This window comes from Larus michahellis, chromosome 21 (assembly GCF_964199755.1).
Source record: "Larus michahellis chromosome 21, bLarMic1.1, whole genome shotgun sequence".
NCBI classification, from domain to species: Eukaryota; Metazoa; Chordata; class Aves; order Charadriiformes; family Laridae; genus Larus; species Larus michahellis.
Genome location: NC_133916.1, coordinates 1,009,464 through 1,036,989, shown reverse-complemented (window position 1 = coordinate 1,036,989; position 27,526 = coordinate 1,009,464). Strand labels below are relative to the sequence as shown.

General features: G+C 43.8%; 2 protein-coding genes across 4 annotated transcripts in view; both read right to left on the bottom strand.

Annotated features, from left to right (window-relative positions):
• The window catches only part of LZTR1 (leucine zipper like post translational regulator 1), a 38,176-nt gene extending 26,628 nt beyond the window's left edge, over positions 1-11,548 (bottom strand). For 2 of the 3 annotated variants that reach the window (XM_074563962.1, XM_074563964.1), the window contains exons 1-9: positions 11,324-11,548; positions 11,171-11,233; positions 10,898-10,954; positions 10,160-10,239; positions 9,703-9,811; positions 7,838-7,921; positions 5,461-5,518; positions 4,722-4,861; positions 3,564-3,765 (exon numbers count right to left, since the gene is read on the bottom strand). In XM_074563962.1, coding sequence (XP_074420063.1) covers positions 3,564-3,765; positions 4,722-4,861; positions 5,461-5,518; positions 7,838-7,921; positions 9,703-9,811; positions 10,160-10,239; positions 10,898-10,954; positions 11,171-11,233; positions 11,324-11,499 — 969 coding nt within the window. In that variant the 5' untranslated portion in view covers positions 11,500-11,548. The remainder of the gene's footprint in view (positions 1-3,563; positions 3,766-4,721; positions 4,862-5,460; positions 5,519-7,837; positions 7,922-9,702; positions 9,812-10,159; positions 10,240-10,897; positions 10,955-11,170; positions 11,234-11,323) is intronic. The other variant, XM_074563963.1, reaches the window with a different exon arrangement.
• Positions 11,549-11,772: 224 nt separating this feature from the next.
• IPO9 (importin 9) overlaps positions 11,773-27,526 on the bottom strand; it is a 41,167-nt gene continuing 25,413 nt past the window's right edge. Inside the window, exons 14-24 of the mRNA XM_074564103.1 lie at positions 25,923-26,082; positions 24,748-24,974; positions 24,386-24,534; positions 23,326-23,454; positions 22,227-22,502; positions 20,335-20,501; positions 18,158-18,291; positions 17,186-17,305; positions 16,604-16,705; positions 15,725-15,801; positions 11,773-15,163 (exon numbers count right to left, since the gene is read on the bottom strand). Of these exons, the coding sequence (XP_074420204.1) occupies positions 15,053-15,163; positions 15,725-15,801; positions 16,604-16,705; positions 17,186-17,305; positions 18,158-18,291; positions 20,335-20,501; positions 22,227-22,502; positions 23,326-23,454; positions 24,386-24,534; positions 24,748-24,974; positions 25,923-26,082 (1,652 nt within the window). The 3' untranslated portion in view covers positions 11,773-15,052. The remainder of the gene's footprint in view (positions 15,164-15,724; positions 15,802-16,603; positions 16,706-17,185; positions 17,306-18,157; positions 18,292-20,334; positions 20,502-22,226; positions 22,503-23,325; positions 23,455-24,385; positions 24,535-24,747; positions 24,975-25,922; positions 26,083-27,526) is intronic.

Below are 27,526 nucleotides of genomic sequence, written 5' to 3'. Positions count from 1 at the left end.
TTCCACACATCGTTTTTGATTCTGCAGGACTGTGTCTACAAACGGACGTGCGTCCCTCCTGGACCTCGAGCTCCTCTGCTGGTCCCTGCAATACACTGCTCTGCTGCAGCACAAGCCGTGACTGCTGGGTGCCCGCATGTGACCGTCTGCCTGCTGGGAACCAACTGTGCGAGATAGGGCATTTTCCCTCTTATTGCCTGCTGATTTTTTATGCTGTTCCAATCCTTTTCAGAAAGCCAGATATTTTGAGTTCAACAGGAAAAAAACTCAAGGCCAGTAAAGAAACAGGAAAATACATTTAAATTATTTTTCAATCCTCTGATAGCCCTGTATAAAGGAAACCCAGCGCCTCAGGAAGCTTTGGCAGTGTTACGCAGGCAGGCATGGACTCAGATGTGATATTCCTCCAACTGCCTTAGAAAAGCAGAACCCCCAACTGTGAGGATCATCTAACACAAGGGATGGAGAATAGCTCTGTATGCTCTATAAAATATATATGTACATATATTATAGCATGAAGACGAAGGCACGAAGAGCTATGGATTGCAATTGTGCAGTTCAGAAAGCATGTCTTGATATTCATTTTGGAGACATCCTAAAAGCATAAAATAGGAGTCCCTGGTTTATTTTTGAAGCACTGACCTGTTCCACTTTAGCTTCTCCTCTTCTACTTACTAAGCCATTTTCCCACCCTCCGTGCCACAGCAAAGCACTGTCAACAATTTCAAGAGACCCGGGCAGAGAACTAGAACAGGGCCACAGCCAGAATCCTTTCCAGTTTTTGTTCTGTTTACCCAAAATGCAGAAAACGCAAGACTAAGACAGTCTTGCACCTGATACTTGACTGCTGCCTGTCCTCAAGAACTGCTTCTACAACCTTCCTGGAACTCACCCTGCGCCACTGATGCTCAAATTGTGCCACCTTCCCCAGGTAAAAATCTTGAGATTCTTCAGTCTCATGTCACTTGTCACCTTCCACGTTGCCCATAACAGGGTAGCAGGGACAAGTATCATTTCTACCTGACAGCCTATTTCTGTTACTGGCGTATGTACATCTGAAAAGTCCAAATCACTACCTGGATCACTCTGAAAAGTGTGTCAGGGCTGGCTCGGTCTTAGTTCAGAGAACAAGAAAAGACTGGAATGGCAGCAGTCTCTCTCCTTCAGCATAAGAAATCTCTTCTGCAAAGCTACTGATTTAATAGCTAAACCAGCACAAAGCCTTCTTATTTTGGACTCTGGAGGCTTTACCCACTCAATGCTAAACGTCCAAAAGAAGAAAGAATTAAGGAAATCTGTCACGTGATTGTAAGTATGACAGTTAACCTAGCTATTGTGCCGTTAAGCAAAGTTGTAATGCAGCATTTCTAAGATCATATAACACAATACAGAAAAATACAAGAAGGACATACGCTGTACAATCCATCCATCCATTAGAAAAACAAAAAAAACCCCAACGCTATCAGAAGCCAAGACAGATTATTCTGCTGCACAGTAAAGAGGTCGCCATCACTTCACACACAAGCAGAATCCTTCAAGTGCTGAGACAGCATTGCACTCATCGTCTTCTATTTTGTTTCAACTTGATGTGAATAATTTTGTTCACAGATATGGATAAGAAAGGAAATGTCAAGTTCAGAGTGTCCGGGAAGAGTACGGTATTAGAGATTCATTGCCACTGTTAAAAGGCTTTGCCAAAAGCTCACAGGAACTTCAGGAAAACAATTATGAGAAATGATCTAGTTATCTCTCCAGAACACACTAAATAATTTAAAACTTACTTAAAATACCCAAAGTCTCTCAGATCTTGGAGTTAATCAGTCTCTTAAGAAAATATACTACCACGTGTTTCAACAGTGCTTCAGTCTCACTTCCCATTTCTACAAAATCAGTCTCTGGATGCAGTAACTGAAACTTCAAAGTACAGTGCACGCAACCGACAGACAGACACCCGCCTGGAATTACAGACAGCCCAAGAGAAGGGCTCTGAAATATGAAATGGAATTTAGCAGGGGATGAGTCAGGCAATAATGCTGTTCTACAACACTGTCAGGAGCAGCTCTGCTCTTAAAAGCAATAAGCAATCACATCGCGAAAAACCAGTGACCGGCGAAGCCTTCCAAATGGTAACGCTGGCAGGAACAGAACGGAACCTACGCTCCTGAAGGCAACTGTATCTTTAAAAAGTTGGAGATGCAGTTTTAATAATTTTATGGGAAAAGAAATCAGCTTTGTAAAGCATAAAACAGGCTACCATGAAATACTGTCGTCAAATAATTTTTCAAAATGAGGCCGGCGTGCATTGTTAATTGAAGAGCAGTGTGTAAATGGCATTTTCCTATTCATCAAATGCTGAGTTATACGCAAACAAACTAAAACACTGTGCAACAGCCAACGATGTGAGCACCTCTGTCACGCCAATTCCGGCAAAATCAGTAAAGCTGCATTTGATCCTAATTCATGTAATATTCATCTCTTTAAGCTGTAACTTTAATTTCTGTAGTGCTCTGTAGAGCACACAAACATCAAATATTTCTTCCCCAAAGATCAGCTAACACACTCTAAACCCACTATTACATCAGCTGCACTATTTTAACGTGGCTTAAGGAAAAAAATCTATTAAAATTAACAAATACAGTCAACATAACCATTCTAAATCCAGGAAAGACACATATTAGCACAGGCTTCCAGAAACCTACTTTTTTGTGCGTTCTGGGAGTGAAATGATCAGAGGCCACTGAAACGTGAACTGAAAAGCATCCTGAAACCATGCGAACCCTCAGCACTTCAACTTGAAATACCAGGTTACCCCAGACACGGTATCTACGAGTGAGCTATGAAAAAAATTTGACGTTTTATCATACAATCACTGCACTGTAATGAGTAGCCCCAAAGAAACACATTAACATGTTCGCCATCCATTTTTTTTTATTTATTATTTTCTCATTTGGAGTGTCTACTTGACCTTTGGTGGTCCACTGCCTTTTTACATGGAGTAAAAAACTTAACTTTTTAAATTTACATATCTTATTAATGCAAATATGTTCAGAAAAGCCATTTTTTAGCCCTCCTAGGATCTCTATTATTATTTTACAGTAGCAAACACCTTGGACTTGACCTGAAAGGGAAATGCTATACCATCTAATTACAGAACTTATAAGATTTTAGGCACACAGGCATTATTACAGTGAAACAATAAAACCTTGTCTAGGTTTGAATTCAGCTTCAACAGCATCACACAGCCAACCACACAACCACTGGTCCACACAGTGAATTCATTACAAAGCTTTGTCAAGTAAGGAGTGACGCACAACTTGAATTACAAGTGTTTTATGGTATTTCTTCAGACAATACTAAGCAAAGTTTTAAATGTGTCCACACTGACTAATTTTTAAAGACTGTTGCCCACAGTATTTCAGCTGCTGAACCATCGGTGAGAAGGAGCTATTACTATTTAACTAAAAGTCAATGTACTTGTCAAAAACACGTCCATAGCCTGACAGCAAAAATGGGTCAAAAAAAGACAGAGTATAAAAGGAAAAAACAAGTGCTGAACGTTTTACCTCACTGTCTGGGCTGGGCTGGATAACTTCCCAGGTCTGAGAGTCCACGTCGTAGCAGTGAAGCTCATTGGGCAGCGTGTTATCTGCAGCACCCCCGAACACGTAGAGATGCCGGTCGAACGCAACCATTGTGTGGCCGTATCTTCGCTGTGGAGGAGGAGGGGAGCCTCGAAGTAAGTGCTCGGTAGGAATTCGTGTCCAACTGAGACAATAAACATAAAACAGTACATTTTTTTTTACAATCATTTTCTGCAAAGTAAGTTTTCTAACTCTCAGACTGTGAGAATAAAGAAGAGGAGCTCTATTACAGTACTTATCGAACCTGCGTGAGAACAGGCAACGACTAATCCTGCAGATATGAGACACCTACGTCAGCGCCGTGTTGCTAAACTTCTAACTGAAAACGCGATAAAGGCAACATGGTTCTATAGCCCAGATGTATTTATGTAAACCCCAGCAGCTCAAAGACCACAACCTGGGAAGGAATAGGTGACCTCTCATCACACATTTTGACAGATAACCCTTCTAAGTAAAGGGCACCATGCTGATACCAGAGCCCATTTTGGTAAGGCATGGCTTATTCGCTACAACATCATGATTTCAGTCAAGGTCTGGAGGCCGTTAGCTGTCGTTTCAGTTGTGGTTCCATTTCACCCAGTAACCAGACAGACCAGGTCATCAGAACAGCCCAGTGTGTCTATATTCCCACTTCTTGGCATTTTTCCCACATCAGACAGGCCACGCTTTCAGAGCAATGATCAACACTCTGAGTGAGTCACACCGAACATCTCAAACTGAATGCTCAAGATTTTAAAAGATACTATGCACTTTACATTCCCCAGTGATTTCATTATGAACCGGCACTTCACAGGACCTCTGTCCGGTTTTAATCAGGTAGTCATATGACAACCCACTCTGAATACACTAAGATTCATACTTACTGTTTAAAGTGAATCTACTAAACTTTCTGTTCGACCTAGCTGATGCACACAGCAAACAACAAAGTCTCATTAAAACAGTCCACGTTTTATCTTATCTACGCTTATCTACCCATCATAAGATGCAGTATTCTTCCTCAGTATCTCAAGTCTGTGCATTTCTCAGCTCAAGTAGTCAAGGATTATGTGGATTTTGTGCGACTTAACTGTCTACACTTACATCTTTTCCTTGAATTCAAACTGAAAGAGATTATTGGTAATCTTTGCTCCACTCTGGCCAGAGAAAACAAACATCTTGTCTTTGCAAACAGCCACAGGAAAATTACAGCATGAAGGAGGAATTTCACCACTTTGTTCAATCTGAAAGATAATGAAGTTCAAAATTAAAAATTTATTATTGTAGCGCACAACTCCGCACGTTGAGCATGCTGCAGGACCATGCAACGCATCAGCAGGCAGACAGACCACATGGTGGCAACGGCTGCAGACAGCCAAGTCCCTATAAATCTGGCTACAGGTAATCAACTAATGCTGTGCTTACGCGTCTGCACAGACTAATTTTACTGTGGATAAAAAGGACGGGAGGCCACATTTCTAAAGCCCCTGATACTGCAAGGATCAGGACTCTGATCTTGACAGCCAGCCAGCAAAGCTCCCAGTCCATGGCAGTGGTTAAAGTGTGAAATGCAGCCACTTCTTTCTTACAGAAGGCACAGCAAAGCCACCATGGGCACTCTAGGTCCATTTCACAGATTCACAAGCAAAAATCACACTATATACGCTTGGTTTTCCAAATATACAAACAAAATTAAATTTGAACTGTTTCTTTTTCAGCTGTGTGACAAATACATTCTGAAGAGAGAGCAGTGCAGTTCAGCATAGGAAATTTTAAATAATTGTGTATGAAAACCAAAAAACCAAATAATTTCTATGTGTTAGTTCCAATTAAAGCTTCTTACCTCTTCCCAGCATGTTAGCTCTCTATCTTGTAGGCCAATTGTCCACATATCATTTAACCTAGGTTGTAACACAAAAAATGCTTGATTTGAAACAGGGGTTTTTTTGGAAATTTTTAGGTCATGGACTTGGAAGGACAGAGATCCTATTTTATCAGCATTCCTTCTGCTGCACAGGAAGAATCTCCTACTTTCGCTAACAGAAAAAAACGTTAGAATCTTTTTGTGCTATACCTAATTTTATACCACCACCTAAGGTCGCTTTAGCATCTTTCTGGTTACAAGTATACTACAGTTAACAGTTACACACAACGCCTCTGCCGGGAACTTAAGGATTTGAGCTATTTAGTCCTCAGGATTTTTACAGAAATACCCCTTATTACCCTGCCTTCTTCTACCCATCCCTGCTAACCCCCGAGACTGACCACGGTAATTATTTATGTGGCTGAATCCTCCCTCAAACACAGCACGGATGAAGTGGGTAACCTGACACATCACTGACTGCTACATATCTGACTGTGCTTTTCCCAGTACCAGTTACTCACAGACAGCTACAGATGCTTCCTTTGTTCAAATCTGCCTGGAGGCTCATGTTCCACAGAAAGACGTTTTTTAACACGATTAGACATATTTAACATAAATTAGACAGCTCCTCTCACCCAATCCCTCCTTCCAGCTACTCGCGGTCCCTGGGGAACTCCCTAAGCTGAAGCTGAGCAATTCCACAGTCATGCATCTTTCTCCAATTCCTCCTCCAGAAATAAAGAAAAGATCCTTCTTTTTTTTTCCAATTACCAGCAGTTCTCCTGGAGACTTTGAGGAACGGATAACTTTTATGCAGATTCTCCTCAGAAGAGGCACCCCAGCATGTTGAGGCACCTCCTGGTTTGTGATAATCTCTACGTGCTCTCATAATGCAAATATTGTGCATCAACATAAAATACTTCTCAAGTTCATCAAGACAGAGAAAAAAATATGTGTTTAGAATTGATTCTTCCCTGACAGACTAACAGCAACACAAAGAGCCACCATCTGGGACAAGGCACCAGACTCTCCCTACCTTTTCAGTACTGCTCATTTCCAGTCCCTTCCCATCCAAAATCTTCTCTCCCTTCAATCTAAATAATCTTGGTATTTCAGTGCAATACCCCACCAAGAGTATCACGTTTTTTCAAATAAAAAACTGACATGTTGTTCTTAGTTCTGTCATATGACTTCAGAGAAAATCCATGCTTTGTTCCATAAGTCTTCAGCGACATCAGAAGGCATGTTGCAGGTATCTTTTGAGAAATGCTAATTTGCCAAAGATCATTTAGCATCTTTACAATCAAGAAGGGTGTCAAATTATACATCCATAGCCATTCTGAGTCACCAGATTTCTAGGTTTTAAACACATACTTATTTGAACATGAACTGGTGAGATGCAAAAATGTAATGCTCAACAACAGGCTGAGTCTTGCAAAGCTCCAGCGATGTGTTTAAAACGCTTGGTATATGAAAGAGGTGGGCCCAAGCAAACCTTATGAAGTTCAACATGGCCAAGTGCAAGGTCCTACACTTGGGTCGGGACAATCCTCATTATCAATACCGGCTGGGGGATGATGTGATGGAGAGCAGCCCTGCGGGAAAGGACTTGGGGGTGCTGGTGGATGAGCTGGCTGGACATGAGCCAACAATGTGCGCTTGCAGCCCAGGCGGCCAATGGCATCCTGGGCTGCATCAAAAGAAGTGCGGCCAGCAGATCCAGAGAGGTGATTCTGCCCCTCTGCTCTGCTCTGGTGAGACCCCACCTGGAGTGCTGTGTCCAGCTCTGGAGTCCTCAGCACAAGGACATGGACCTGTTGGAGCGGGTCCAGCGGAGGCCACAAAGATGCTCCAAGGGCTGGAGCCCCTCTGCCATGAGGACAGGCTGAGAGAGCTGGGGGGGTTCAGCCTGAAGAAGAGAAGGCTCCAGGGAGACCTTCCAGCCCCTTCCAGTCCCTAAAGGGGCTCCAGGAAAGCCGGGGAGGGTCTGTTTGCAAGGCCATGTAGCGATAGGACGAGGGGCAATGGTTTAAACTAGAGCTGGGCAGGTTTAGATGAGACATTAGGAAGAACTTCTTTACACTGAGGGTGGTGAGACACTGGCCCAGGTTGCCCAGAGAGGGGGTGGAGGCCCCATCCCTGGAGACATTCAAGGCCAGGCTGGATGAGGCTCTGAGCAACCTGATCTAGTTGAAGATGTCCCTGCTACTGCAGGGGGGTTGGACTAGATGGCCTTTAGAGGTCCCTTCCAACCCAACACATTCTATGATTCTAGGAAAATGTCTCTACAGAGGTGAAAAGTGAGAGACTGGGATTTCACGAAAGCACCCAAGGAGAGAGAGACCCCACCACATACCGTGCATTGCCATCGTATCCTGCAAAGATCCACAGCTTATCACTGTACACTGTGGCGCCATGAGCTGACCTCGCAACTGGCAATCTGCAGTTAAGAAAATTAAGAAAAAATATTCTTAAATCACCTGCAGAGATGCTGTAAGAACTGTGCATGACAGCTAAAACACACGTGCAAGAAGAATAAAGTCTCCTAAACAAAATGGCTTCAAGCCAAGAAATTGCTTCTGTCATACGTCGTCAAAACACAAAGCAATCCTCTGAAGGGTATGTTTTTGAACTTTACACTCTGCTTCCTTCATTAGAGAAAAACTAACATATAAAGAAAAAAAAAGAAAAAAAAATGAATTCCTTGACAAGCCTCAAATACTGTGAAGTATTTTATGGAAAGTAGCCAACTAGTGGGACAACTAATAGCACTACCATTATGACAAAGTGGCAATCCACTCGTGCTATAAAAATCCCATGCATATTTCCAGGCACTAAGAAAGTGGAACACATAAACGAGACCCGAGACAGAGCTCACAGCGCTTATTTGAGATTGTTTAGTGGGGCGCTCCTGACACACAGTGTCCACAATAAAAGATCAATCCTACAGTTTCTCCTCCCTTTGTTGTTTTTACGAGATCAGCCAAGAAGTGTTGAATAAAATTGTGATGCCTCACGTCCAGCAGACGCAATATTAGTTTGTTTGAGGTCATTTGTGCAGTCTGCACGCTTGTGACTGTGGGGAAAGAGAAGGACGTTCGAGTTTGTAAAATATGAATAAGAATTACACTCTGAAATGTTCAGAGTTGCTAGAATAACCAGAAAGAGGAATTACTAACGTGGTCTTGTTTTAACATATAACATACGCTCATCAGAGGTGAGCAACAGTAACTCAAGCATGGACTGGGTACTTCTCATCCCTTTCTACAGATGACAATAATAAATAAATAAATGTTCTACAGATCACAATAATAAATGTCCCATTCCCTCTCGCTACGAAAATCAGCATTTCAGAAAGTTCAAATACGTAATGAACTGTGGGTAAAGACAGTATGTCCCATAGGCGAGTGTGGTAAAGACACCCGTGTGGTGGAGTCACCATCCCTGAGTGTGTTTAAGACTCGTTTAGATGCGGTGTTAAGGGATGTGGTGTAAGGGAGAACTTTGTAGAGTGGAGCTGATGGTTGGACTTGATGATCCCAAGGGTCTTTTCCAACCTAAATGATTCTGTGATTCTACGTAGTTGGGTCACGGATAACCTCCCGAAATGAGCACAAAGTAGACTTTAAGAAGCAATGTATTACTGGTTTTGATTTTGCCTTGGAAAGCTGAATCTCAGGAACCCGTGTTCAACAGATCCAAATATACATCATCAACTCATTCATCTGCTTCTGAATTGATTTGTGTGACCACACATCACTTTAAGGTTCTTCATGCAGGTGTGTGCATTTCAGAGCACTCATACAACTTTATTCAGAAAAGAATGCGTAGATTTAACTACAAATAAGCTTTAAATTGGTTTCTGATAAAACTAAAGTGAAACTATGAGGAATCAACAAATTTCACGCTATCCTTGAAAAAGAAACAATTCAGAAGAAAAGATTTCCTTTGCTCCCGTTGCTTTTGTCACAGAAATGAAACATGAAGAATGGACTTTGGTCAGATTTCCAATAAAGCACACTCTGGAATGGAGGCCTTGCAAAAAAACTCCCTCAGAACAAAAGATAAATTTCAGAAAACTTTAAGCAAGAAAGTATAGCAGAAATAGCCATGCAGCCTTAATATTAGCATTGTAATCAATTCTAACTGTGTCATTTTAAATGTCTGCTGAGCTACACTCACGTCTGCTTGAAGCGTGGAGGAACAATGTCAGCTCCTTACCTTCCTTCAGTTTTCCACTCTGTCCACTGTCCAGTTGCAAACTTATATTCAAAGAGATCATTTTTATTCTTCAGGTTGGAATTGGAATAAATGTCTCCAGTATAGCCACCTGGGCAACAACAACTCCGTTAGACTCAATTGCAATAGAGCATACACACTTCTAGGCATTATATTAGAAGCAAACTTAACTTTAGATCGCACAAAGAGAAGATATTTGGCTAACAAACTACTACCACAGGTGGGAGATTCTCCAGTCTCAAGTCATCTTTATTTTAGACAAAACAGCAAAAGTATTTCCAAGCTAAAATTGAAATCGAAGTCAGCCATGAAAAATACTGGATTTGCCACTGAATTAGATCTTTTGCCACTTCCTAAAAACATCTCATTCTTTTTTCAAAACAATACCAGCACATTTATCATTCCAAGCACGCACAACTGTTATCTGCCACTGTCTTACCAAACACAAACATGCTGCTCCCATAGACCACAGCTGAGTGGTGATACCGTGGTGCTGGTGGGGTCCCCGTGGTAAAAGCCCTGCACAACAGTTAGAACAGCACAATCAAACACCCTTGTCATGCTTCAGGCACTGAAAGCTATTGTGCAGATTCAAAATAGAAACAATTACTAGAAGTTACTTCACTGCTCCTGGGTGTTTCCACTAGTTTTGGTTTCTCAATCACACTAAGATTTTATGACAGACTTCGTGCTATAAGCTTAAACGGTTACAAACGCGATGCTGCTGAAATCTGTTTGGCAGAGATAGCAAGTGAGGCACAGGTAAGACAACAGAGGCTGCACAGTCCAGAGCAAAGGAGCAAAGCAAAGACATTTGTGAGCCCCCCTTGGCACCTCTCCTGCCCTGAGGGGCTGCAGCAGCCGGCCTTTCTCTGCCCCCACATCCTTTCAGCACCCTTACAGGCTGTACAAACAGTGACAACCCACCACTCTGCCCATTGCCGTGCTGCCCAGCATCCCCTGGCTGGCAGGAGCTGTGGGGGGACACTTGACAGCCTCCCCAACAGCTTGGCCACACAGCGCGCAGCTGCGATGGCAGCTGGGTGGGGGGTGATGCTTCCCTCAGGTAGAGCCCCCAACTTTTACACCTGGCACCCAGGTGCTGAGGAACGATGAGGCACCTGCCAGCCCTGCAGGCAGGGAGGGGGCCGAGCCAGGGGAGCACAGCGCAGCCCACCTGCACCACGAGCAGTCCTTCACGTCGAAGCGCAGCAGGTCGTTCAGCATCGTCTTCCTGCGGGGAGGAACGGGAGAGGCGGCTGAGCAGGGCCGCGGAGCCGGCGAGAGGCGGCCCCACTCCCCTCCGGCCCAGCTCCTTTCAGGGCGGCCCCGCTCCCCTCCGGCCCAGCTCCTTTCAGGGCGGCACCGCTGCCCTCAACCCCGCTCCCCTCAGGGCGGTCTCGCTCCCCCCGTTCCCGCCCCTCTCCCCATAGGCCCGCCGCGGCCTTACCCGTTGTCCCCGCCGAAGACGTAGATGGCGTCCCGGTAGGCCACCACGGTGTGCTTGCTGCGCCTGCGGGCGGCAGAGACCGGCGGTCAGGAGCCGCCGGGACATTCACCCCCCACTCCCCCCACTCCATCCCGCCCGCGGCCCTCCGCTCACCGGGCCCCCACGAACTCGTCGCAGGGCGGGAGGCGGCGCCACCGGTGCACCGTCTCGAAGGGCCCGAAATTGAGGGTGAGGTACTCGACGCTGTCCGAGCAGCTGTGGTCGAAGTCCACACTCGGCGCCACCTTCGAGCGCCCCGCGCCGCCCGCCGGAGCCCCGGCCGCCGCCATGGCCCGCGCGCGCCCCGCCGGCGCCCGGCAGCCGCGGGGCCGCCCGCCGGACTACAGCTCCCGGCGTGCCCCGCGACCGGGGCTCCCGGCGTGCCCAGCCCCCCCCCGGACTACAGCCCCCAGCGTGCACCGCTCCGAGAGGGCGGGCGCGACCGCAGCACCCGGCGGCGCTGCGGGACGGAAGGTCCCGGGTTCGAGCCCCGCCGCGGGGCGGTCCCAGAGCTGGGTAACTCTGCCTCCATAAAGCTTCGGGAACCAGGCGGGTTTAGAGGTTAAAAGAGTTTATTTGTTAATACAAAAAAAAAGAACCAAACCAAGAACAATACTCATGAATATGCATAAAGTCTCATTCCAGAGTCATGGCTAAGCTATTAACTAGATAAATTACAGTCTGTGGCTGTTGGCACTTCATGCTATTCAGCAAGACAACACCCAGCCTGAGAAACACAATGGCTTCCTCCCCACTGGACATGTGTGTGCCAGGCACCGACATCGGCAGTGGCACATGCCCAGGGCTGGGCAGTAGCCTGCATCCCACCCTTCAGTTTTACTTTATAAAATACAAGCTCCCCATTAAACTAACACAGTGTTAGTAACCTTATGACTATTAGTTTAGTTTCCTCCCAACAGCAGACAACAGTGCTCCGCACCTCGAAACCAGACTTTGGATGCATCGCCGTGGAGTCCAGCATTTTTCATCCTGAGCAATCACCTTGTTCCAGGCCAGAGCTGTTTCAGCAAGGAACGCTTGAGTGAGAAAGCATAAGGGCAAAGGCGTTACATGAGGGCGAGCACCAGCAGGACCAGGCAGAGGTCCTTCAAACCACCTCCCTTGTGCCCTGTCGCTCTCACATCCTATTTGGCCTCCTTCTAGGGGAAGCCTGTGTCACAGTATTTCTTGCCCAAAATCCTCCTGCACCCCAGGAGTTTGCTTGCAGCAGAGCGTGCTACACGGCCACGCTCTTCCTGTGCCCACTGTCTCCAGGGCTGGTCCCAAACTCCACACCTCATCCCTGCTCCTCTGCAGCAGCACCGGGCCTGGCCCGCTGGGGCTGCACATGAGCTGGTGCTGCAGGAGGGAGAGTGCAGAGTCCCCAGAAGCCACTTATCCCCCAGTCCTTCCCATCTCACCAGCTACACTCCTGGAAAAGCCACCAATGCCTGCAAAGCAAAGAGCAGCTTCTAACCAACATGCTGAGGAGCTCGAGCAGCAACTCTACAACACACTGGCCCATCTACTTTTGGGACCTTGCAATGCAAAGAAATCGTTTGATCTCTCGGTGCAGGATGAGGAATGGGATCAGTAGTACTAGGCTGCTCTCATTTTTCACGCTTTTGTTTAAAGCCACCATCCAACTTAACTAAAGCACCACGAAGGTACACACCAGTCAGTCCCCGCCAGCACCTCTCCGCAAGCCCTGCCTCAGCAGACCTGAGCATGCTTCATTTACAACTGACACCCTAAACCATACCCAGGTGCTTCCAGGTGTTTGGTATTCACTTACCTCTAGAATGGATGACTGGTTTTGAGCCTTTCTGCCAACTCATGGGGCAAAACCAGACGGTCCTACCTCTTCCCAGGACTGGGGCCGGTCACTCTGGGGACACTCAACTTGACCCTTCCTGTACAGCCATCAGGATGCACCACTGCAGCCCTCTACTTCTAGTTTGTTTCCTCAAGAGACCGCACTGTTTAGTTTAACTTGTTGGCCCTTTTCAGTGAAAGCTGAGACACACAAATGCCTCAAAACAAAATTCCTAACAGATTTAAAAAAAAATAAAAAAAGTCTAGGCAGAAGACAGAACCACAGCGTTCCCACTGAAGAGGCCATGGCACAAAGTTTAATTAGATATCCTCATACACCAGAGAATCCACAGGGAAGAAAGATACCATGACACAGCTGCACGGAAACTTTTGATCAGAGCTTATGCCTTATTAGACACACACACAAATCGGGCTTCAAATTCGGCTTCTCACAGAACTATTCAACCAAACCACTGAGAACTCGGGATGGGTCCGATCAGTCGGCAACCAACGGTGGGGATTGCCCCGTTCTGCCCCTTCTCAGGCACAAGGGAGGGGTTGGGGTGGGAGAGGGGAGCGAGGTCTGCTTTGGCATTCAGCGTTATTCCACCATTTTCCCCAAACATGCTAAACAAATTGTGGCATCTTTGTCTGTTAAAAAGTTAATTTATTATCCCCTCCTGGTAAAAAAGTGAAAAGCTATATTCTGTTAGACCAGTAAGATACAGAACTACTCCAGCTTTTTCGCGGTTTTTAGATACAACTTTGAAGCATATTATTCCACAAAGGAACAGCATGTACCTTTCTTAAGAAAGGCAACTCTATAATGGGCATCCTTTTTCTTTTAAGCAGAAGAAGACACGTCCATTACAGGACCCCCTTTCTGTCCAGATGACTCCTGTGAAACACCCTTACGTCCTCTGGGTGGCACATATAGAAAGTTTCCTAAGGAGAAATACGTCTTTAAAAAGTGACTTCAGGAAACAAGTGCAAGTTCCTTTTAAATCTGTTTTATGAGAAGGATACCAATATACACTTTAATAGTTTTATTTTCATTTTCCCCAAGGGGGAACCAAAGGCAGAGAGGTGTTGCGAGATACATCGCGCTCTTCTTATGGGTAAATCAATTGCAAATATTATTTTACCACTCTATAAAAATACACACAGGAGGGTGAAGGAAGCAAAGTAGTTCAGAGTGGCTGTCATGGAACAAATATGTTAAATACAATCAGGTTTTTTTCCCCCCTAAAAACTGTGGCTCTTTGTGTTCCATAAAACCAAAGTCTTTAGTAGCCACATGCCACAGGAACAGAAATTTAAGTGGTAGCTTCCTTTGAGCATGTGCACACAGAAGCGTTAGTAAAGAACTGCTCTCATGGGACTAGACAGCAGATGTGTGCAACAAAGCCCCATCCACAACAGGAAAGAGGATATGCATTCAGTTTTATTGTCTCGGCTTCCCATCCAAACTCCCGTAAACAGGTTCCATACCATTCAGGCATCACTGATAAAAGAGTCTATAGTTCTATAAAAAGAAGTCACGCTGTAAGATCAAGATATTTACCCTGTACGTGTTACGCGAGCGCGAGGAGGAACAACCTTCCAATTTCTCAAGACACATCCAAGCAATCTGTAAGTGACCCAATTCCTTTCTCTGTCCAACTGTGCTGTGGGAAACTCAGTTAAGTGTCTCTTCACAGGTAGAGACAGTTTGCTTTAAAAAATATTAAGGACACAGTTGTTTTTTTTTTCTTTAAGAACTTCCTGTAAAGTACTGTGAAAAATGAAAGTGCTCCCATGGTGAAACCAATGTGCAAAGCTCTACAGACTTCTGTCCTTGCTGCTTTCTTAGTATTCCTTCCCTTAGCAGATTCGTGTTAAGATGAGGCTCAATACATCGCAATGAAGCCATCATCCACCTGTAACAAGCAGGTAGACACTGGAAAATGTTTTATGTTTAATCATAAAACGTGGAATAAGCCAGAAAAATATTGTTCAGATATGATCGGGATGATCTCTCGAGTGGGTTTATATACCAATGGCCTGTAACACTCGCTTTTCATTCTCATTGAGATGGTCTGAAAACATTGCATAGCAGGGCTGCTGTGCAAACTGACAGAGGAAGTCAGTGAGATAGGCCTGAAAGGAAGACAGAAAGACCCAGTTAGCATCACCTCACTTTGGAAATTCTCTTTCTTTCACGTAGCAAAAGATAAATCTCAACATGCAGCAAATAAGACACAGGGATTGCAGGGAAGAGAAAAGCGATGCAGAAGGAAGGGCTGACAAACGGCTGCCCAGTGGAGGTAAAAAGCAGGAGCAAAGTGTCATACAGGGGCTGAGACTGGACGGGAGCATCCCCCCGTGGAGTATGAAATTCTGTCATGTTCAGTCTCCAATCTACTTCTGACTTCAGCATATAGCTGTGAAGCTCATGGGTAGAAAAGCCTCATCTCCCTCTGTTCAGGAAGTTTTGCTCATTCACATTTCCAAGTTACAGATATTGATCCAATAAGGAAAAATAGCTCCAGGCACTCTTGGAATACTCAGCGCTTTCCAAAGTAATTTCAATGAACTGATACCTTCGGGACAACAACCAATTAACTGGTGTTTACAGTTTTGTTAAAGTACAACATAGAAAAATTAAGTTAATAAAGAATTACAGGAATCTGATTTAAAAAACTCATTCTAGAGCATCACCTGGAGATCTATTTGGTAAAGAGGGTCCTTTAATGCATCTGGATCATCCTCTTCATCATCTTCATAGTAATCCTCATCTGTCAGAGGCAAACCAGCAGGTTTTAACATCAAACCAAGCAAAATACCTCAGGAAGTGTTCTATAGACTATTGTTTAAATCCAAGGATCCAAAAAGAAACAGTTTCAGCACTGCTAGGAAAAAAAAATTGCATCCAGAATATTTGCTCCTTGAGTTCAGATGATTAGAAAACACAACACCCAGAACAAGAAGGGTCATAGTGGGAGTCTCAAGGAACACGCAGGTGAGACGAGCACACACGGGACACTAGACAAACAGGTTTGTTAGTTACGTGTGCTATTATCTTATGCCTTAACCTTATGTCGGCGTGAGACATTTCCAATTCTGTGCTAATGTAAGTATTTGCCTGTAAGGTTCTCTCCTCTAAGACTATATGCAAACTGGAGAGCAGAGGAAAGGAGACATTACACCCACTCCATCTTTACGCAGCTATTATTTCTCAGGGTCACTCCATAAACAAGCTCATCCACTGCTACGACACTGTCATTCCAAGGTCATGGCTACATCCTGAAGCATCAATTTTCTCTTTAGGAGAAATATCTGCATGAACCTCACAGCAACGTGAAGCCTACGTAGCATCTGAACTCTCAGGTGAAAAATGCAGTTATTTAACCATAGTGTTACTCAAAGACATGACCCCCTCTTACAGGAAAAAAAAGTCCTTATTCAAAATCCCAGTGTAGTATTTCCTTCCCCTTGCCTGCAGTCTCTGCTGAGCTGCTGTCAAGGAAACAAAACTTTGGCTGGGATGTCATCTACTCTATTTTCACTTCGAGTAAGCGCTTTAAAGCTGTTACTCACCATACTTGTTTGTGGAAAGAATATCTGATAAGAACTGTCCTGCTAAGCTTTCATCTTCGTCCTCATCCTCTTCCTGATCCTCCCACATATCATTTGAATCATCTGTTTACAAAACAAAAATTGCTAGAAATCAATAAAATCTAAGAGGTCCAGTCTGTCGACCACTCTACAGGGGACTGCGCAGTTCTTCGGCAAATGTCCCCGCTCTCGCGGGTGTGTGAAGGGAAACACCCGCAGCCTCTACCATCCCTTTGGAATGAGTAACTCAAGAACCGGAGCTAAGCAAAAACCAGCCCCAAGAACGGATGCCTGAAGTAGGGGAGGAAGAAAGGCAAACCAGATACACCAAGAAAGGATAATTTTACTGGCATATGGTCAGATCCCATCTTTCAAACTGGCCCAAAATAGTTTTCAGGTTTAAGAATACATAGGCTGATTTTACCCTTTGGATCACTATTTAAGCCTCTGTAATTACAGGCACACTAGGTACTATTGCGAGTTTCTTATTACTAGAAATGCTTCTGAGGAGATAACAAAGTAGGTTTTAAGCCACACAAAGGAAAAGCAAACCCAGTATTCTACCTTGGCTCCAATCTGCTGTTGTCTGTCTAGATGCATTTGCTTCCATCGCATTAGAGAGTTCATTTATTATTAATTTTAAGATTTTTACTAACAAAGGAATGTTTGTCCAGCGTTCAGGATCTGTAAGAGAGAAAATACATATATTCATACTGCTTTTTATTAAAAGTTGTTAAAAGTAGGCCTTTTTTTTGTGGTGATTGTTTTTAATTTTAATATAAAGAAAGAATAAAGAAACTGGGAGCACTAGTTTTAACTCTTTAGCTGCTCAAATGCTAGCGAGTGCTGTTCTTCTGTCTGACTAGACAATACCCGAGTTTGTTTGGTTTGTGCTGTTTTTGGCTGACCCCCCAAGGACAGGGGCTCCCCGGTGTCTTCCCCGCCGGGGCTCAGTCCCCAGAAAAAAAACCTGCCCAGTGCTCGCTCTGATTTAATATACAAATCTCTATACAGTAACCTCCAGTCAAGGATTTGGGGTTAAGCCAATTAAGAGAACTCCTATGCAGGAGACCGGCCCAGCTTTCCTTTTTAAGTGGTCTCTAATTTGTTGAAATCATTGCTGATATTTTTGAAAGTCTGTCTCATCGAAAAAACTACCACTTTTACTTTTTAAAAATCTCTGCATTCAATAAACACACTTTCCTCTCAGAGAAGCTACTAGGCATCATGAAATTATCAATTCTATCTCATTAGATGGAACGGGGTGATACAAACCAGCCGTGAATAACTCCCTATCCCATAACCACTTCAAATCAGAGACACCAGGAGTTTTCCAAACCAGTCTTTGACAGAATTAAAGCAAATAACAGATACATTAAGTACATGATGTATGGATTAGCTCTAAAAAACAACATGCACCTTCTGTAGGAAGTATCTCCCACAGCTTTGTGCGATCCGCAAGATCGATTTTATGGCCTTTCATAGCACCTACAAACAGGGAAGAAAATTGTTAAAAACAGCAAAATGATTACTTACTTTTGGCCGACTTTGATCGTGTCCGTATTCCCTCATCCATATTAAATATTTCTTCTCCCTTTACTCTGATGTCCTGAAGTCGCTTGTCATCTGTGTTGATGCCATACTGAAGGAGTTTACACAAGGCCACAGAGCTGGGGAGCAGGGAACAGGAAAGCTAGAGATAAGAATGTCTCCAAACTGCCTGGCTTTCACAGTGAGCTATTCATAGGGAACACCTGTCCAGAGCAGACATTCAGATGCCCTTTTTTCTACACTTTTGCAAGAACAAGCATTACAGAATTTTCCTATTTCTCCTGTTTTATGTCAGCACCCAAAACTGGACTCATCTCCTGACCTGCACAGCAAGTCAAAAACTGCCAAAGCTTTGGATTAAGCAATACCAAACAGTGCATACGTACACTAAAGGTTTTTCCCAGTTCAGAAGGGCCACGAGGTTAAACGCGCTCTTGAAGCACCACGTGCAGATGAAGATGGAATTAAGAAGAAAGCAATGACAAGAAAGTAGTGATTTGTTTGATCTGCAGCTATGAATATCTCTTCTACTGTTCTCCAGTCTCAGAGCTCCTTTTCCATTTCTGGTCCTTCACAGCTCAGCTACACTCAGACCTTCTAGCTTGCTCCCTCAGTATCTTCATGTGTTCTTCCCATCTCTGCTGCTCAGATTTCTACATCACACTTCCAAACCTTCTCCAGTTCCAGGCTGTTTTCAAGCCACACTGACGATGACTTTTACTACAGGTTAAGGCCAACAATTTACACTCGGCACTCTTAAACCTCTCTCCTGGCTTCACAAACTGAAGCTCCATGGAACTTGCTGTTTGCGTGCTTTCGCTTCAAACCCTCTTTTCTCTCCCACACTATGGCTCTGAGTTCCCATACTGCTGGTTTGGGCCCAGATCTTACATGCCACCCCCGAGTTACCCAAAGTTTTCCCATCCTTTCATCACACAAGTCACGAGCAAATAGCCATTTCTTCAACCTGCCACTCACAGGGATGGGGACTGATGAACACAGAAGGTGTCAGCTATCTTCACCCTCCTTTTACTAACTCTAAACAAGAGGGTCCTCTCAGCAGGCACTGTTTTTCTTCAGCATGCAGAAAACACCTAGCATTTTCCAATGCACAATAAGCATCACCTTAAATAACCCAAATCAAAGTGTTTAATATAGTGTGGAGCTCTGCCAAGTCATCCGTACACAAATCGCTCTCATCTTGGACAATATGGAGACAGCACTGAACAATGAAGTTTAACCTTGTTCTCCCTCTCAGCATCAGCCTTGGCTTTTCCCCGTGCCATAAGCAGTCTCAGGGGATCCTGCAGACAACCCTGCCCTGTCAAAATGGGGACAAACCTCTGCTCTTAGGGATGAAATGGAGCAAGTGTGACCGAAAACAGCACCAGGTCCCCACATCAGACTGCCTCTTGTTCTGCATGATCATTCACAGACTTCCATTTTAAACACGCTTTTTCTTATTATTTATTTCACAGTCTATTTGACTACCTTATAACAATAACATACCAACACATATTAAGAAGTGAGTTAACAGCTGGTGAGACCCCCAAAAGTAGTCTGTTAGGCTTCACGTTTCCAGAAAAATCAAAGACAGCAGCTGTGGCAAAATTTAAATTAATACAGAGCATTTCATGCTTTGGAAAATAGTACTCAGCCTCCACCAGAACACAAATGTGCTCCTACAGCAAAAGGGAGAGAAAACTGTTTCAGATGATGTCTTTATTGACTTTTAAGAGATCATTAAATCAATGAGAAATCACCAGATTCTCTTAGTAAACCCTCTACAATGCCCTGAAAATCTACAGTAATAAAGGCAATTTCACATGGGGAAGCTATTCTTATCCCGTTCACAGAAGTTCAATCTCAAAGCACTCCCATGCTTGCAAGAGACACCCTTTCCCCCTTGGGTCACGCTGTTCCAGCACAGAAACACCAGGCAGCAAGAGAAGCACTTAGAGGAAGATGAGAGATTGCTCCAATTACCACGGCTCTCCTGAGCCAAACTGACAGTGCAGGAAAAGTTAACTGTCCAGTGCTGGCACACACTAATCCAAGTCTGAACCAGCTCCCCTTTCCCTCACACCCAGTGCATTTAATTGCAAAGGGATGATCAGTCAGGTAGCGTTAATGCATGGATCCTGCTTATGAAAACACCTTACCTGACTTTGCCTTCATATTGCCCATAGAACAAGTGCTGCCGGCTCATCCATTCAGCCATTACAAATTCCAAGGCAGGCTTGCCAGTTGGTCCGGGGAGACTACACAGGAACTCTAGGAGCGGTTCCAGTTGTGAGTGAACCAAGTGGGCAAACACCATAATCAAAGACTGCAGGAGGAGAAAGGAAATGTTAGCTGTACATAATTTAATAGCTGAAAATGTTTTATCAAATATTCAAGTAACTGAGTTTTCTGCAAGAGCTGAGACTGTGCTTACCAACCCCAAGAGGAAGAGAAAGTATAACCCTCTGCAAGATGCTCTGTGCTACAAAAGCAGGCAATAAACTACTACAGTCAACAGCAGCAAAAAAACAGAGGAGGAGGAAGTTTACTCACACCCATGCCCTAAACTAACAAATCTCCCTAAAGCAAAGATTAAAAACCTACTTAAAAAATATCAGAGGTTGCAGTTGACTTTTGATTAGCAAAAATATCATATGGTAACACTCAGATGCTGCAACTGCCCCAGCTTCCTCGACAGACCAGAAGCTGTACACATGGTTCTAGACACCGAGCTCTACCTCTACGCCTACCCAGCAGAAACGGGTCTCATTATCAAGCTCAGGAACAGAAGTCATTGGTCCAGAGCCAGAACCCATATTCTCTTCCCCTTTCACCCCAGGAATTTCCCATCATCACCTCCACCACAGGACCGCCCTTCTCCAACATCATCACATTCAGCAGCACTTTTCTAATTCCGAGTGCACTTTGAACACAACTTTTAGGGAAAGAACTGCAAGTTCTAGAAAGGGTTGTTTCTGGGTGTTTGTATGGGATTTTTGTTTGTCTTTGGGTTGTGGGTTGTTGGGTTTTTTAACAAGATGCAGTTTTACAGTCTGAGTTTTAAAGACCAGGAGCAGAATTCATACACTGTGTACGTCTAAATGTCAGTTTCCAAGTCTGAGGGCATCCCCATAGGCTTCCTTGGGGAAAAGCTGCCCATCTCCAGAAGTCCATAGTTCAGGCTAACGCAGGGAAGAGATTCAGCATTGTGAAAAGCTTGTTTCTCTTCCCCTGGCTGGAGGGGCTTCATGTGACTGCTTGAGATTTAACCTTCTGAATCTTTTAAATCCAAAAAGTGAGCAAAGTGAGAGCCATTCTGAACAGTTAATCAACAGTGGGGCGGGGGGGACGTGGGGAATGGGGCAGAATCAAGGCTTTAAGATGAAATCTATGCTGACATCTAACAGCCTTCTTGATTCACCATGTGCTGGCTTGAAAAATGCACATACAAAAACCAGAGAAGTACACAGGATAAAAGGGATACAGCAGCGAGAGCCTCAGCCAAGTGCGACAGTGACAAGACAGACGGGAGAGAGAACGAAGACCACTGGGATAAAATCGTTCCATAAAAGCGTGCCACCAGAAGTAGGTCAAGACTAAAACAGATGGTGATGCTCCTGTCTGGCCTCTCATCTGATGCAGGCCAACTGCACCTCCCATCCACCAAAAGTTCACTTTGTCTCAACTCCCAGGCATTTATCCTTCGAATACTGCACAAAAACACTCAAAACCATGTGCTGCCTTTGCCACAACATTCATACTTGGGCAGTTCTTGTCCCCTCCTAAAGGTTCACTGCTTGCACCATAAGGTCATGAGGGACTATTTAAGATGCATTAAAGCCTACTCACAAGAATCTGGCTTACTCTGTAATCCGGACAACTCCGTATGAACAGAGCAGGCATTCTCCTGACTACTTCAGGAGGATATGCAGAACCTCCAATTGCACTAGCCATAAATAATCAGGCACACAATTAAAAAAAAACAAAACCCACACAATAATTTCTTTTCCTTACACTTCTACTTATTCTCCTGGGTGCCCAGCCTGCTCACCTGCATTACACTGAGCGTCTCCGCTTGTTGCATTTTGCTCAGGATAGCTCTCAGGATCTGGTCCAGATTCTCTCCCAGCTCACTTCCTGCTTTCGAAATTAAAGTGGAGACGAGCCTGCCCACAAAGGCAGCGGTGAATTCTGAGGTCCTTGGATCTAGAAGCTGGCTCACCACCTGCATCACATACCACAGTCCATTGTGGCCTTGCTCATCATGCCATTGTGCGATTTGCTCCAGCGCCACTGAGACATATGCACGCAGACACTCACCACCATTCTAAATGAGAAAATTATCACGTTAGAATTTCCCTTTCTAGGTAAGGGACGAAGGAGGCATGGGAAGACATCTCCTGTCAGCACTCAAGAGAGACCCTTAACCAAGATGAAAGCAATGAGCAAACTGGTGGCATCTGGAAAAGATCCAAGCTGTCTAATGTGAAGTAAAATGAGTGCCTAAATTTAAAAATAACTTCTTTGGACTTCCGCTCATTATCAAGTACAAAACTCTTCACTGCCCAGGCAGCTCTCAAGAGGATCGTCTACTAAATACAAAGAAAACCCGAAGTAGCTGCAGTTTTGTACCAGTCTTGTTACCCAGAGAAATTCCAAGAGATTCTAACAAGCAAGAGATGAAAACAGCAAAGTTTGCCCTTCCCACCTAAATGAGTACAGGAGAAAACTGCTAGGAGGAGGAGGAGGTCTAGGAGGTCTTCTACACAGGACATCTATTGCTCCCCTATGGCCGCGCAATGTGCCTGAGGAGTCTCTGCCATTCCTAGGTGTGATAAAAGTTATTAGGGGGAAGAAAAGTTTTTTCATTTGGGTTTTGGTTGGTTGTTTTTTTCATGTGCTCCAGAGCCCCAAAAATAGAAAAAAGGTCAAGCCTGCTGCTTTACTCACTTTAGTCCTCCAAATTCAGGAATGATTAGTAAAAGTCATTGCAGGCCCTTGAAGAGCAGTACTTTCATGATAAACTGGAGGTGGCAGAGACTCCTGAGGAGGTGCCTGGGCTCCCTTAAAGACTGTGTGACCTATCTTACTTGGTCACCTCTCTTGGACTTGCGTAGCCCTGCAATCCTCACCACTCCCCACAGCGTTACCTGCATAGTGGCATTGTCATCTGTGTTCAGGCTGCACTGAGCCACTGCAGGGAATGCTTGGCAGACCAGGAGCTGGGACAGAGGAGGTTTTGTATTCCTCACAACTGTGGTCAATATATCAATAGAGGTCTGAAAGGGACACAAAAAGCAGCACTGTTACAGCAGCAGCCATAGTACACTAAGTCAGCATTACCCACCACCACTGCAAGCACCAAAGGCATAAACCGGAGGGATGTGAGCCAGCACTATGATCACATCCTGATTTTACAGTCTAGAATATTTTTTTAAAACGGAGAACCCTGGAGTCACGCACTCACAGCATCATTGTATTTGACACGGACATACGGTGCGTGCTGCAAAAGTTCCCAGGGCAGTTCAAACATTAAAAGCAGCGCAACCACTTAAATACAGCAAACAGTTTCATGATACCCTGATGCATGCTAATCGGTACAGCCAGAGAACTGTTCTAATTGACTTGTTCCATTTTGTTTATATCGATTTAAATTTACTCTAATTACCCATGAATGATTGTTACAGTCAGACCAATCAATAGGCAGATTATAAGCATATTGATAAAGATGTTTATAGACTTAAATCCATACAATCATTCTACATAGTCAATGCTTAATCTTCTGTAAGCTGACTTTTTATAGAAAGGATAAACCTGTATAATTTATCTCCAGCAATTTATACATATGTGACATACAAAGCAGAAAAAGCCTTAGAGAAAAGTGCAAGGACTAGTCACATACCCTGCTGGAGAATATTCCACCAAAAAGAGGAGACTCTTACTGGTGAAAGATTGCTATGTCAAAGCAAAACAACTAAGGATACACTGCAGAGCCTGAAGAAGGCCAGAGGGGCAGTTAAATTTAACTTTGGAAGCATGTGCCCCCCACACGCAGTTTGCCTCCTCTCCACAGAGGAACTTCTACCAATGATCGAAGTCATTGTTCCATTGTTTAAAAACAACGTTCTATTCTTTGCAGACCAGCCGTCCTATACATTAAAGAACACGGAATCATCTCCAGCTACGACCATGTACCACTGTAGCACTTACTGCACAAAGCCCTGCTGGGATCTTGTCAGCAGGGGCCTGCATGATGCTGACAAGAGTTGGTATTAGCCTCATCTGCATTGGACCCTGGCAGGCTTCTATCTGAGCTAGCTCCTTAAAGATATCTTGGGCAAGAGAAGCAACAACTGGATCTGGAGAGAGAAAGCACCATTTACTAAAACATACTAACAAACACATCTCAATTTTTGCTACCACGATTTTGAATAGGCAAAGCAGCAAGTTTCCCTTCTAGCTTTACCATTTAATGAATCGATGTTCGTTCAAGTTATCATTTATTAAGTTTTCAGCAGCAGCATTCAGTAGCGAAACCAACCGTACTTTGAGAATGTAACTCGAATGCATACCATTACTGTACTTCAGAAATATCGCAATCGTGAAGGGGCAGATTTTGTTCTCCACACTTGCTGTAAATGCTGGGTCCACCGTACAGACAATGCACAGCGTCTCCATCACAAGGTTTAGGACCTCCGAACTGAACTGAGTTGCCAAGTGGATCAGTCCATCAAGGATGCTAGGAAGGAAAGGCTGCAACACGTGGGTGCTCTCGGAGATCTTCAGCTGGTCACAGTAGCTAGACAAGAAATTTGTGACATAAAAATACATATCGAATATATGAAAGTGATTTATAAGTTTAACACTAGACGACATATAAGGGGTTATTTCACCCCACCTATTCTTCTTCCTTAATTTCACTCCTCTAGGACTTCTCCCCACCAGTCTACTATTATTCCTTGATGGCAGCTATCATTCCTCCTCATTTCACCCACAATGGTTCGCAGAAGCAGAGTTGATCCAAGTGATGTTAAAAGCTTCCACCACATTTTAGACAGAATTCTCTCTTAAGAACTGCCCATCGATGGATAAAATAATCCTTGAGGGAAAAAATAGTCTGAGAGAGAGACTTGCTGCTTACAATGTCTTTAATCACCATGTTCTAAAAGTGAGCTAGGGAAGAAAAAAACAATTTCAGGAAAAGCTAAGTTTAAGTCTCTGCCTTTATTATCATTTCAGAACAAACATAAGACCAAGGTGATTCCGGGGGGTGGAGAAGAGTAGTTGTTTTGCATGTTTTTTGTGGGTGTGTTTATTTCACATTAGGATCAATACAGCAGGATCTTCTTGCAACTTATTTACAAAAACACGATGCCAACACCCACCCACCCCACCCCAAAACATTCCTTATTGCTGTGATTTGTTCCACAAGCCGGAATTATGTCCTTCAGCCACCTTTGTGACTTAATAGGAGTAATCCTGGTTTCATTTTTACGCTTTCCATCACTACCTAGTTCTGCTTCTCTTTGGGACTGTATCAATTATAACACTTTATTGTAGCCAACCTTGAACCTCAATTTCATATTCCTCATTAGAGTTAATCTATTTTGAACCTGTTTGCTTACAGTTTTTAACTTGACATCTATTTTATTCAAAGCAAATACTATACAGTCTATACAGACAGTTTTATAAGTGTAATTTATACCACCCATCCCTGGAGCTTTGGAGTATCTTAGGGTTTACTTACCCCCAGATAGCTCTGACTGCAGAGATTCGGACAGAAGGAGGTTGGGTTTCATGCAGACCACTGACAGTAGCCTGCAAGAACTGCTGGATTAGTTCTGGAGACATAGCCACTGTAAAACGGCTGGCGGCCCACAGAGCACGACCCAGGAGAAAAGGAGACACTGAAACAAAACAAAAAACCCCAGGGGTTTTAGAGTGCGCCTTATGAGTTTGAAATTACAGCTGCTTCCATCCATTATTCCAAAATTTTGTCATCCTTGTAGTAAAACGGTAAGATCGGTATGCAGGCATACAAGGAATTTTTACCGATGGGCAGAATCTAGTTTATTTTCTTAGGTATTTCAAAAAATATTTTCTCATTCCTTTAAAACAAACTTCTTCCCTCAACTAGTTACACTTGAATTTGTTCATCAATACAGCAATACATGCTTTAGTGATCATCAGAACAAAAGGAAAGGAACAGAATGAAGCCTTTTTCAGTAATTCCTATTCTTCTAACTCAATGTCTGTCCCCAACAGCAGCAAATAGCAGAAGCTTAGGGGGAAGAATTAGAGAAACAGCACCTATACAGGGATCTTCTACAGATTACTTTTCTGCTTTCCAGCCATCACCTTGTAATTACAGAAGATAAGGTTCAACCGCACCAGACAGACAGTGACTACTCGTTATCTACTCACCTGTTTACACTTCTCAAGGTATGAGGTATCTTTATGGCACTTAACCCTTCTGCCTTTTCAGGCTAAAAGTATCCTTATCTATTTAGGCTATCCTCAAACAGATAATGCTCTTTATCTCTCAGCACCTTTACTGCCATTATTTATACTCCTGCAAGTATTAATTTTAAGATGAGGACATAAAAAACTCCATGCAAGATGTATAGCAAGAGAACAAGCTTTGTGTTTTAGCAAGTATCATAAAAAGCAAGATACCTTTGTCTTATTACCATTACTGAGCATTAAATGGACATCCTTTGAGAACTATCTATATAATGACTCCAGGAGCTCTTTCTAGAGCACATTAGCATTTACAGCCCAATACCACATATGTAAATGCATGTAAATATATGTAAATAGCTGAGGTTGGGCGTGTTCATTTTGTGTGGGGTCTTTTTGTGTTTTTTTTTTTTTTTTTTTAAACACGCATTGCACACTATGCACTTTGCACACTACTACTTCATTCAAAATTAACTCAAAAAAAACCCCTTCTTTGTAATAGGCAATAGAAATGTTTCTTTGACGAAAGCATCCAGCAGGTTTTTTTCTGCACTGACACAACTTAATGTGGACTCATCAACAATGCTCATATTGGCTTAAACATCTCAAATTTTAATTATTTCCAAGAGCTTTTGAGGTTTGACTTTTACTAACTCTTTGACTTTCTTGCACACTGATAGAATCATAGAATTGTTTAGGTTGGAAGGGACCTTTCAGATCATTGAGTCCAACCGTTAACCTAACACTGCCAAACCCACCACTAAACCGTGTCCCTCAGCACCACGTCTACCCGTCTTTTAAATACCTCCAGGGATGGCAATTCCACCACTTCCGTGGGCAGCCTGTTCAATGCTTGACAACCCTTTCGGTGTAGAAAATCCTCCTAATATC